A 13113-nucleotide genomic window follows, 5' to 3' on the forward strand; every position below is an offset into this window, starting at 1 on the left:
CCCGCTCCCCTTTCTCCCCCCCGCTCCCCTTTCTCCCCCCCCGCTCCCTTTCTCCCCCCCCGCTCCCCTTTCTCCCCCCCCCGCTCCCCTTTCTCCCCCCCCGCTCCCCTTTCTCCCCCCCGCTCCCCTTTCTCCCCCCCCCCGCTCCCCTTTCTCCCCCCCCCCGCTCCCCTTTCTCCCCCCCCCCCGCTCCCCTTTCTCCCCCCCCCCCGCTCCCCTTTCTCCCCCCCCCCCCGCTCCCCTTTCTCCCCCCCCCCCGCTCCCCTTTCTCCCCCCCCCCCGCTCCCCTTTCTCCCCCCCCCCGCTCCCCTTTCTCCCCCCCCCCCGCTCCCCTTTCTCCCCCCCCCCCGCTCCCCTTTCTCCCCCCCCCCCGCTCCCCTTTCTCCCCCCCCCCGCTCCCCTTTCTCCCCCCCCCCCGCTCCCCTTTCTCCCCCCCCCCGCTCCCCTTTCTCCCCCCCCCCCCGCTCCCCTTTCTCCCCCCCCCCCGCTCCCCTTTCTCCCCCCCCCCGCTCCCCTTTCTCCCCCCCCCCGCTCCCCTTTCTCCCCCCCCGCTCCCCTTTCTCCCCCCCCCGCTCCCCTTTCTCCCCCCCCCGCTCCCCTTTCTCCCCCCCCCGCTCCCCTTTCTCCCCCCCCGCTCCCCTTTCTCCCCCCCCCGCTCCCCTTTCTCCCCCCCCCCCGCTCCCCTTTCTCCCCCCCCCCGCTCCCCTTTCTCCCCCCCCCGCTCCCCTTTCTCCCCCCCCCGCTCCCCTTTCTCCCCCCCCCCGCTCCCCTTTCTCCCCCCCCCCGCTCCCCTTTCTCCCCCCCCGCTCCCCTTTCTCCCCCCCCCGCTCCCCTTTCTCCCCCCCCGCTCCCCTTTCTCCCCCCCCGCTCCCCTTTCTCCCCCCCCCGCTCCCCTTTCTCCCCCCCCGCTCCCCTTTTCTCCCCCCCCCCCGCTCCCCTTTCTCCCCCCCCCCCCGCTCCCCTTTCTCCCCCCCCCCCGCTCCCCTTTCTCCCCCCCCCCCCCGCTCCCCTTTCTCCCCCCCCCCCCGCTCCCCTTTCTCCCCCCCCCCCGCTCCCCTTTCTCCCCCCCCCCCGCTCCCCTTTCTCCCCCCCCCCGCTCCCCTTTCTCCCCCCCCCCCGCTCCCCTTTCTCCCCCCCCCCCGCTCCCCTTTCTCCCCCCCCCCGCTCCCCTTTCTCCCCCCCCCCCGCTCCCCTTTCTCCCCCCCCCCGCTCCCCTTTCTCCCCCCCCCCGCTCCCCTTTCTCCCCCCCCCCGCTCCCCTTTCTCCCCCCCCCCGCTCCCCTTTCTCCCCCCCCCCCGCTCCCCTTTCTCCCCCCCCCCGCTCCCCTTTCTCTCCCCCCCCCGCTCCCCTTTCTCCCCCCCCGCTCCCCTTTCTCCCCCCCCGCTCCCCTTTCTCCCCCCCCCGCTCCCCTTTCTCCCCCCCCCGCTCCCCTTTCTCCCCCCCCGCTCCCCTTTCTCCCCCCCTCGCTCCCCTTTCTCCCCCCCCGCTCCCCTTTCTCCCCCCCCGCTCCCCTTTCTCCCCCCCCCGCTCCCCTTTCTCCCCCCCCCCGCTCCCCTTTCTCCCCCCCCCGCTCCCCTTTCTCCCCCCCCCGCTCCCCTTTCTCCCCCCCCGCTCCCCTTTCTCCCCCCCCGCTCCCCTTTCTCCCCCCCCGCTCCCCTTTCTCCCCCCCCCGCTCCCCTTTCTCCCCCCCCCCGCTCCCCTTTCTCCCCCCCCCCGCTCCCCTTTCTCCCCCCCCCCGCTCCCCTTTCTTCTCCCCCCCGCTCCCCTTTCTCCCCCCCCGCTCCCCTTTCTCCCCCCCCGCTCCCCTTTCTCCCCCCCCGCTCCCCTTTCTCCCCCCCGCTCCCCTTTCTCCCCCCCCCGAAACCTTTACAACAAATACTCACCTATTGTTCCACGAGTTATAAATAATACTACCTATTACGCATTTACATCCCGGGCAACGCCGGGCCTCTCAGCTAGTATATATATATACATACATACATACATAGATATATATACATATATATATTATATATATACACATACATAGATATATATATATACATAGATACACATATACATCTTCATAGAAGGTAAACAAAAAAAAGATGCCATTTAGGGAGAGATTGCTGCTTTAACCCATTGCTCGTCAGATTGGTCTGCAGAACTAGATCCCCTCCGGCACTGCCTGATCATGCGATCTCTCCACCTCAGCGATCATGTGATCACGAGATCACTGGAAGACGTAAACGGAATCTGGGGGCCTACTCTTCTGTTCAGACTATGTTCACCGCTCCCCCCCCCCCAGCAAACAAGCAAAAAGTCCATGATGTAGCTACTACATCATCGTGGCCATCGCGCGCCAGACCTCAAGACATGCTCGCTACATTATTGGGTACCCAATGAGTTTATTTTCACCGGTATCTTTCCGGTAAACTACTTAACAGGCGACACTCCCACATGGACTGACCTTTAAAGTTCCATCATTTCAAATAGTTTCAACATTCTAATCTTTCCCCTTTTTTCCTAGGGAAATGGCTGTATCCATTTAACCCATCATTAACAGAGACAGATACCTTCTTCATAGATAAATACAACTCTGTAAAGGTGCCAATGATGTACAAGGCAGATAAAGTTTCTTCGATGTTTGACAGAACGTTATCATGCACTGTCCTCAAGCTCCCATACAGAGGAAGCGCGCACATGCTGATCGTCATGCCAGAAAAAGACGGAGACTTTGTGACTTTAGAAGATCACTTAACAAAAGAACTTGTAGACACATGGCTGGCAAACATGAAAACAAGGTATGAACTCTCACCAGATCCACTAGTTTCTTATTTCATTCCCTGCAGCACTTGTGACATATTCATAATAAGACACCATTGCCCATGCTTTCTAATTAGCCACTGACTTGAATGGACTGTAAAGGATCTTCCAGCATCGAAAGGTGTCTTATACGGTCGAAGACTGCCCAGCACTGTAAATACGGGCCATATGTATCTATCTGCTAAGCTAGAAAATAAAGCAATATATTTATACATATATATATATATATATATACACACACAACAATAAAGCAATATAAAATCTAACAAACATTTTTTTTCGAAAAATATAGGAATGTGGAGGGAAGATGTAGATATAACACGCTAATGTAGTTCAACCTTTACTAGATTCTAAATCTATCTATGTTGTCACTTATCTGGAATATCCCTGTATACTTTCTTTTCTAAAAAGATGTCCAAGCTTTCTTAAACATAGCTACTATATCTGCCATCACAGTTTCCAACAGTAGAAAATTCCAGTTTCACTGCCAGTACTGTAAAAGTCCCACCCACCCTACTATTCATTCTAAACTCTTGGGATTAGGGATTCATTGTGCTCGTTATCGACATTATGTCCAAACAATTGTCAGATGAACATTTATTGTTACATTTTAATAGAATGTACCTATTTCCTCCAGAAAAACTGATATTTTCTTTCCAAAATTCAAACTGGACCAGAAATACCAACTGAAAACATTTCTTCAGGAGTTGGGAATAAAAGATATATTCACTGGGAGAGCAAACCTGACAGGACTTACTGACGAAAGAAATATAAAGCTGACTGAGGTATGAAAAAACACTGCAAGTTGAAGAACATCAGTAAAATAGGACAACTGTTCTCTCGTTATTAACCAGTTACAAGTCAGTTACTTGCAAATATACATTTAGAATGCCATAGAGCTAAATATGTATCAAAGTATTTTGCTTCAATTTTTCTGTGTCTGCCCCAGTTTTGGTGATAGTCAGCAAGAGGAGTAGGGGGAGTTACATGGTGCACAGATTATAATGAGATGTATCATATTTTGCATCTCTGCCCCAGCTTGCACCATGGGGAGTCAGTAGGAGGAGTTGGGGAGGAGTTACATGGAGCACAGATTATAATGAGATGTATCATATTTTGCATCTCTGTCCCAGTTTGCACCTCGGGGAGAGTCAGTAGGAGGAGTTGGGGGGTTACATGGTGCACAGATTATAATGAGATGTATCATATTTTGCATCTCTGTCCCAGTTTGCACCTCGGGGATAGTCAGCAAAGGAGTTGGGGAGGAGTTACATGGTGCACAGATTATAATGAGATGTATCACATTCTGCGTCTCTACCCCAGTTTGCACCTTGGGGAGAGTCAGTAGGAGGGTTGGAGGGAGTTACATGGTGTTCAGATTATAATGAGATGTATCACATTCTACGTCTCTGCCCCAGCTTGTAACTTGGGGAGAGTCAGTAGGAGTTGGGGAGTTACATGGTGCACAGATTATAATGAGATGTATCACATTCTGCGTCTCTACCCCAATTTGCACCTTGGAGAGAGTCAGTAGGAGGAGTTGGAGGGAGTTACATGGTGCGCAGATTATGAGATGTATCACATTCTGCGTCTCTCTGCTCCAGTTTGCACCTCGGAGATAGTCAGTAAGAGGAGTTGGGGAGGGGGAGGGGGTGGGAAGTTACATGGAGCACAGACTATAATGAGATGTATCATATTCTGCGTCTCTGTCCCAGCATGCACCTTGGGGAGTCAGTAGGAGGAGTTGTTCGGAGTTACATGGTGCACAGAATATAATGAGATGTATCATTCTGCGTCTCTGTCCCAGCTTGCACCTTGGGGAGAGTCTGTAGGAGTTGGGGAGGAGTTACATGGCTGCATTGATAAATAGACCCCACAAATCTACAGATGTAGCAACGGTTATTGCCCTCACTAGCGTGTTTTAGTGGGATATGCTGTGATTCACTGCAGTTGAATCATATGGAAACTCGATGACATTCGGTGTTATAACAGGATATGTTGTGTTACTAAACGTAGTAAGGCTGCTACATCTGTATAATGCTAAATTGTATTTCATATTTATCATTCTGCGCTCCAAACTATGCCGCCTATTCAGTAACTTACGTTGTCGTAATAAACTGCCTATTGCACTTATTTGTATGCTCATTGGGGGTTATTCATTAAACTGCTATAGTGCTAATCAGGGTACTATTGACTTCATTTCATGTGATAGAGTCCCACCCGGCACTATCACAGTTTAATAATGAACCCCCGTTGTTTTTGTTCACATTCTTAGATTACACAAAGAGCCGTGATAGAAATAGACGAAAGAGGAACTGAAGCGTCAGCTGCAACTGGGTCAGAAATTGTGGCCTTTTCATTGCCTCCGACAATCAAGGTGGATCACCCGTTCCTTTTAATGATATATGAAGAAACTCACAAAACATTACTCTTTATTGGTAGAGTGGTGGATCCAACTAAATTCTAAAGGCTACAAAGCTGCGTTTACTGGGACATATTAGTGACCATTAAAATGAGTAATCCTCCACAGTTTTGCCATCATTACTATGAAACATTTATCTGAATCATAGTGTCTAATGAATAATAGAATAAAGACGTTTTACCCTAATACTGTAATTTGTAAATTCCCGATATGCATTCACAGGAAAACAAAGTAAATCCTAAACCGTAAAAAAATGCAAATGATCAAACATAATTGTAGCGCGACTTCATTGACATAATCTAGATAACTGGGCCATTTTGTTGAATGTGCTTTTTGTCCAAGGTCCGTGACATCTCCGGTTATTAAACTTTTATATGAAGAACATGTTTATTTCTTATATTGTAAAGTAGATTGACTTTTTTGTGCAGCTAGAAGAAACATATCAGATCTGAACGGATGTATATAACAGGGATAATACCCATATTGTCACTGTTCATTATACTGTACACATCTCCATCCAGTTTGTGCCTAATACTTTTACTTGCATCTTGTTACCCAACCGGTTGGGAGACGGTTAGTATTAAAAGCACCTGGTATTGGAGACTTACCTTATTTCACCTTATCATACTATCCACAAGTTTGTAGTAGTAATAAAGCACTCAGTATTTAAGTATTTTCACTTCACCATTTGTTTTTTGCAGCATTAAACCATTTAATCATTTACTTAGTGTGCCGTTTGGTTTGTGCTTTTAATAATTTTTCTTTCCCTGAACTGATGTTTAGGGAAGATATGATACACCATAAACAATGTTTTTCCATATGATGCAGATGGTACAGGAAGAAACTGCTTATCATTGATACCTCCAACAACATAAATTCAATCAGTTTGACACAGCCACCTATAATTATAGGTAACAATCTGTATTCATCCGTAGTCAGACTGCATTTTTGATACTGTACGTTTTACTACGGAAGCTTCTACAAAGAGATGACTCTGCTGTTGATTACATACTAGTAGAGTGGACAGTACACAAGATCGACATGGAAATACTATAAATGATATGTAGAATATTAAGGTCGGGCAGTAAGTGTATGGTGATCATTAGTATCAATACACAGTGTAGCATTTGTATTTTTAGGGAAGTGGTTCATGAAACCCCCACCTCCCTCTCCAACATTCTGCATTAAAGAAACAGCTATTGCATGGTTACTAATTACATTTACTAAACCAACATTGATACATTCTGTTTTTCTGTACAACACAGAACATTTTATTGTTAATTTCTGAAATGTTATTTCAAGATGTATTTATTTGTCATCATAATACAAAGTACTCACATGTTTTCTAAAATATATTTCCAAATAAAACAATCAAAAAGAAAAATAGATACAAATATAAGGATTATGGGAACATCACCTGCATATAATGCTTTTTATTTTTTATTATCCTACAAATTACCCTTTAAACGTAAATGTTTCTGAATTCAATATGTTCAAAAATCTGACACGTGCAGGTCAAAAGTATCGGAATATGGCTGCACAAGCAACTGGTTCAAATAGCAGCCTTTTTTGGAACCAAAACAAAGATGAAAGTTAATGTTATTTTGTTTATTGGATTTATTTAATATAATTCTTATACATTTGCAATCTTTCTTAGGCCTTACTAATTAGATCTGCCTACTATGCATTGCCGAACTATAAATGCACAGATATCTTGTTGAGAAATGTATGGCATTATGTATATCATTTCACATAATGTGAAAATGGGGCATAAATTAAGTTTTATATTTGAAAAATACTAATCTTGTAAATACCATACAAATATAAATATTAGCTCTTCTGATGAAGAAGAGTCTCAAAGATAAATTATAAGAAGCTTGCAAACAGCACAGATAAAAAAAATTAAATTAAGTGACATGAAACACAAGATTTATAAAAGCAAAATACTTCCATTTGAAAATGTCAAATTAATAGCTGACGCCGATAAAATGCCTTTTTAACATTTAATTATGAAATATACAGAACTATAAGATTTAGCAATGTGTTTTATTTGTAATCACGCATGCACTGTGCTGTCTTAGGATTTCACTAAATCAATTCTTCATTATTCACTTTGTAAAAAGTAAGCACACACACACATATATATATATACATACATATATACACACACATATATATATATATATATATACACATATATATATACATACATTTATACATATATATATATATATATATATATATATATATATACACACACATACACATATATATATATATATATATATATATATATACACACACATACACACACACACACACACACACACGAATTTGATTTTTTTTAAATATGAATACAATGAAAAAAATACTTCTTTGATATGAATATACCTAGGCTGATCTGATTTCAAATAAAGAAGCTGACAATAGCTTCATACATGTAAATATTGGCATTTCCAAGTAAACTGTATCCTTTCAACCAGAACATTTTAATGGAAACAGTGGTATTATTACAAGCATATGTAATTAACACAGCTAAAGCATGATACAGTAGCTTGTAGTAACAGATAAAACTATGCTCGTCATTTTAAACCACTAGGTAAAGAGAAATACTTTTTGAATACTCAAAAATATTAAATAAAGTATTTACACAGCAAAATTGTTTGGTGAAACAAAAGGGAAATTATTTTTAGAAAAGGAATTTGCACTTAGAAGTCACGGCATACTTTAAATAATGAGTTTGTGCTCCTTAGAAATACCATATTTAGATTTGCATCAGCCTGTTCACATAACCCGCTTGCAGTGTTTAGAAGGTTTGGACAGGTGTGTGCTCCCAGTCACACAGCTGGAAACAATGCGCTGATGCACCAAGCAGCCACAAAATGTTATTTTCTGATTAGGAATAATAACAGCGCCAGATCCTTCGTAAGAAGTGTTGCTGTGGATAACGGCTATGTCTGATATCTAGTGATAACCTAGCCGTTATAGTGAATCCAGAAGTGCACATATTGGCTTAGAAATACAGAACGCTTACATGGAGAGAATCAGGCAGCGGTCCCAGGTGGCTGCATATGGGAATGACCATTTTCTGTTAACGTAGACATCCTGCAAGCGATATATGTTATTCTTAAGCAAATGTCTTACTGCTGGAGATCAGCTAGACTATGGTTTAGCATTGCAAGAGCAAAGTTACAAGCCCAACTGTCCATTCTGTGCTAGAACCAGCTGTTGTCCTACTGCAGCTTCTGCCTGCATCCGGGCGCTCAGGTCTTTGGTTTGCTTTGTTACCGGCCAGATGATCTATGTTTTAGATTTTCTGTTTTTTCTTTTTCAAAAAAAAGAAAGAAAAAGAAGAATGGAATATTAATAATTGCGAACTAAATTCTGTTGGTTATTGAGGAAATAATGCATGCTAATTGTATCTGTGTTGTACTGAAAATCCTAGAACTGCCAGTGCTATTTGTACAGTTTTATAATTCACTGTGATATAGCTGTATGATGTTGTTAGTTCTTTATCTAGACACTGTAACATCAGCAATATCCCGTGCATACACTGAGGGCTAATTGCATGTGCTGGCGCATTGTGGTGGGATACATTGAATCCTATGTAAAAGCAGAGATATCCTGCGTTATAATATGTATTATGAGCAGGTAATAATCCTTGTTGTATATGTAATTCAGGTTTTACCGAGCAAACTGTGAAAAGGCGCTGCTAAAAAGTGCAGTAGATATTACACAAAACTGTCATTTATCTCCAGATTCCCATTTTAATTGACATTTTGCTAATATAAAGTTACCAGAAAAGAATGGAGAGAAACAGAGTTCAAACGAGGAAAAAACCTGTCTGTATGGCCAACACAAGAAGCACAAATAGAACAAGGGGGACAGCACACCCCAAAATAAAGGAGCTCTACTTACAAATGTCTTGCACAAGGTATATACTCATTTACTAGGAGCACTGGAGACAAAAGCGAAGTTCCAGGACCTTCCATCAGGGAGAAGTATAGCGATCTGCTAGTAAAGTGCTACTTTATTTTGGGGAATAGCCTTGTTCTACGGTGCTAATATAAAGCTAGATATGGAGAAGTGAAGAGCAAAACCAGTGCAAAACCACTTCATTCCAATTTATCAAAGGGAAAACAACACAATGCTTTATTAGGGTTCATTTCCTAGATAGGATGCTTTTAATTTTTTTCCAAAGACGTCTATATGAATCAAATCCAAACTAGTGCAATTTTTATAAAAAGTGTACTAGAATTATCAAGAAAAGAATGTAAGTGAAAGAAATAGTACTTTGTCGCCCCAGAAATGCACCGATTGTGTCTGGATACTTAGGAGGCTACTTACTAAATTCTCCTGGCTGCAAGAATTGGGCAAAACCAGAGAACAAGAATCGTCCCAGATATATGGAAGAAAAAACTTCTACTGCTTTCAACTATATTGATTTTGTTTGATAAATGGTGCTGTGTTTTTATACACTGGTTTTGCCCGAGTTTTGCAGTCAGGAGACATCCTGTAAATATAGCCCACAGATCCCTTCATTTGTCAAAAAGATGATGTACTTACAAGCTAAGTTTCCGGGACTGTGCATCTTTACTGCCATTTGCCTTCTGGTCATTTGTGCTCCCTGTGCTTCGAGCAGCTGCTGCAGAGGTAGAGAAGCTCAAAGTCCCACTTGCACTGGTAGTACGAGCCTTTAGTGAATCTTCTGAAAGAGACACAGTGCAGTGTCACAGTGAGAATGTGTCCTTATTGCACATTGATTTCCACTGCAACATAAAGTATGTGTTGTTAGAGCGAGTTACATAGTTACATAGTAGATGAGGTTGAAAAAAGAGATACGTCCATTAAGTTCAACCTATGCTAAATTTAGATGACAGATACTTTATCCTATATATGTATTTATAGTGTATTGATCCAGAGGAAGGCAAACAAAAAACCCCAGTGATATCATCCAATGATATCTCAAAAGGGGGAAAATAATTCCTTCCTGACTCCAAATACTGGCAATCAGATTTCTCCTCGGATCAACATCCTTCCCATGTTTACTTATTTGGTATATCCCTGTATACCTTTCCTTTCGAAAAAGATGTCCAACTTTTTTTTTTTAGATATCTATTATATCTGCCATCACAGTCTCCATGGGTAATGAATTCTATTGTAAATGCCCTTAAGGTAAAGAACCCTTTCCTTTGTTGCTGGTGAAATCTCCTTTACTCCAACCTTAAGGGATGACCCTGTGCCGTTTGTACTGCCCTTGGGATGAGTTATAAAAGCAGGACTTGTTAAGGATTTCCTTATGTGAATGACAATTTTACGGGAAGTGCTGTGATCTTCAGACTCCTCTGTAGGATGGAGCAATGCAAAAACACCGTATGGAGAACCAAACACGTCACCACTTCTGGCTCCTTATCTCTGCACATCATTTCTAAATGATGTGAACTCGTACACACATCATGATAACCCTGATTTCTACATTTCTAAAGCTACCAACAAGAGAGCTACAGATCAGAACCAACTATAACTCCATTCTAGCTCCGGTCACTAGTTTTAAATATATGGTTTGACTTAGATTTGACATTTGGGCTGCAAATGTATACTCTGGCATAGGTTTTGGATGTCAAACTAGGTGTACTTTATAGAAACAAATCCTCCCTAAGCCTCTTGGTCAGAAAGCAAATCGTCGCACAGCAGATGCTAATGCAAATGATAGACTATGGGGATATAGTATATGGTACAGAGCCCCAAACCCACCTTAGCAAGCTTCTACCCTCTACAACACAATATGCCGCTTTGTCCTACCATGTAACTACAACACACACCACTGTGAAATGCTCAAAGAACTAGATTGGCCATCACTTGAGTTCGGACACAAAGTACATTTTTCCTGTCTTGCTTTCAAATACTTTCTGGGCAAGCTACCCATCTATCTGAACAAGTTCCTCACCCCTATCACATGCAGCACTTATCATCTGAGATCTGACTCCAAAAGACTGTTCATGGTCCAAAGGTTCAACAAAGTATCCGTCCGCTCCTCCTTCTCTTACCGTGCACCCCAAAACTGGAACAGTCTACCTGAGATTCTAAAAACTGCCTCCAGTTTAAGTGATTTCAAAAGTAAAGCTGTCTCACATTTTAATCTTGTCAGTAACTGTTACATATGCATATAACATACTGGTTATTATTATTTGTAACTGATCATGCAATGTCTTTAAATATAATATATAACCTCTGTTCATTTATGTAACCATGTATTGTCACCAACTCTGTGCCCAGGACATACTTGAAAAGGAGAGGTAATTCTTGATGTGTTACTTCCTTGTAAAACATATTATAAATAAATAAATTAAATTTTGTGCACAAATTGATAAAAAATATATAAAAAAAACTTGGTCTTAAAATATTCGGATATTTTATGACCATGTAACCGATACTTACCAACAAATGGCAGCAAAACATTTTTTCCCACACCTAACACGGAATTACATCCTGAACTCTTGCTAAAAGAAATAAAAGATGTCAACACAATATTAGACAAAGAACAGCGTTTTGCAAAGGACCTGTTTTACATCTACTGTATGTCTAAATAACACAAGTAGAATATGCCATACTGAATGAAACGGGTTCGCTCTTTTTTGGAACAAATGTAAAGATTAGGTCACCACCATAATTACGGGGTTTTTCCACATCAGTGCAGAATGGACTGCTGACTCTTTACGATGGTGCATTATAAAAAAAATCTGTCTTGTAGTTCCAAATAATGCAACTCAAACGTTAATATTTGTATATCCAGTTCATTGAGAAATTCAACTCTGACATGCACTGGAATATTGAAATTAAGAAAAAAGTAGAAAATCCAAACCAGTGAGCAAATGTACAAGAGACACTGTGTATCAGCTAGTTAAATTACTGTGCCATAAATACCAGTTTCACATGGTTCAGTAATATTTCTAGAACAGATTACAAATAACCTTGCAACCTTATTTGTGCTACTTCCTAACTGAAGTACTGGTACTGTATCATACTTAGCACTTGTCTCAGGGTAACATACTTAGCTCATTTCTCAGGGTATCATACTTGGCACATGTCTCAGGGTATCATACTTGGCACATGTCTCAGGGTAACACACTTAGTACATGTCTCGGGGTAACACACTTAGCACATGTCTCGGGGTAACACACTTAGCACATGTCTCGGGGTAACACACTTAGCACATGTCTCGGGGTAACACACTTAGCACATGTCTCGGGGTAACACACTTAGCACATGTCTCGGGGTAACACACTTAGCACATGTCTCGGGGTAACACACTTAGCACATGTCTCGGGGTAACATACTTAGCACATGTCTCGGGGTAACACACTTAGCACATGTCTCGGGGTAACACACTTAGCACATGTCTCGGGGTAACACACTTAGCACATGTCTCGGGGTAACATACTTAGCACATGTCTCGGGGTAACATACTTAGCACATGTCTCGGGGTAACATACTTAGCACATTTCTCGATGGTGCCATGTTTTGGATGAATTACATGGCTACTGAATGACTGGCTGCGCACCAACTTGCTCTTCTTGCTTTCTCTGCTTACAGCTACAAAGGAAAAGAAGCAATGAAGAAAACCGAACGGGGTCACTTGTGTTTGTGCTGCTGTCATTTACATTATTATTCTCTGTAATTAGTTCCAACTTTCTAAAAATGTTTCTTATTCATAAGAACCAACTATTCTTTTTGGCTACATGTTGGAAATGGGATATCGTGTTTTTGTTTTTAACTCCCCAAGCATTCTTTATCATCATCTGCTAATAGATATATGGAAGGAGCATCTCCGCCAGGGTTTTTTTTTTTAAAGGATTGCTGGGAAGTCTCCGTGGTGCCCCCGGTCG

The 13113-nt window shown here is 42.9% G+C and overlaps 2 protein-coding genes across 5 annotated transcripts in view; one reads left to right on the forward strand and one right to left on the reverse strand.

The window, feature by feature from the left end:
• The window catches only part of LOC142502859 (alpha-1-antiproteinase-like), a 19709-nt gene extending 13759 nt beyond the window's left edge, over window positions 1-5950 (forward strand). The window contains exons 3-5 of the mRNA XM_075614452.1: window positions 2510-2783; window positions 3443-3590; window positions 5081-5950. Coding sequence (XP_075470567.1) covers window positions 2510-2783; window positions 3443-3590; window positions 5081-5272 — 614 coding nt within the window. The 3' untranslated portion in view covers window positions 5273-5950. The remainder of the gene's footprint in view (window positions 1-2509; window positions 2784-3442; window positions 3591-5080) is intronic.
• A 1557-nt stretch (window positions 5951-7507) lies between these two features.
• The window catches only part of PPP4R4 (protein phosphatase 4 regulatory subunit 4), a 90306-nt gene continuing 84700 nt past the window's right edge, over window positions 7508-13113 (reverse strand). For 3 of the 4 annotated variants that reach the window (XM_075614447.1, XM_075614450.1, XM_075614451.1), the window contains 4 exons: window positions 12721-12820; window positions 11666-11727; window positions 9794-9935; window positions 7509-8552 (listed from right to left, as the gene is read on the reverse strand). In XM_075614447.1, the coding sequence (XP_075470562.1) occupies window positions 8528-8552; window positions 9794-9935; window positions 11666-11727; window positions 12721-12820 (329 nt within the window). In that variant the 3' untranslated portion in view covers window positions 7509-8527. Of the gene's footprint in view, window positions 8553-9793; window positions 9936-11665; window positions 11728-12720; window positions 12821-13113 lie in introns of all 4 variants that reach the window. The other variant, XM_075614449.1, reaches the window with a different exon arrangement.

Source organism: Ascaphus truei, chromosome 9 (genome assembly GCF_040206685.1).
Source record: "Ascaphus truei isolate aAscTru1 chromosome 9, aAscTru1.hap1, whole genome shotgun sequence".
NCBI lineage: Eukaryota > Metazoa > Chordata > Amphibia > Anura > Ascaphidae > Ascaphus > Ascaphus truei.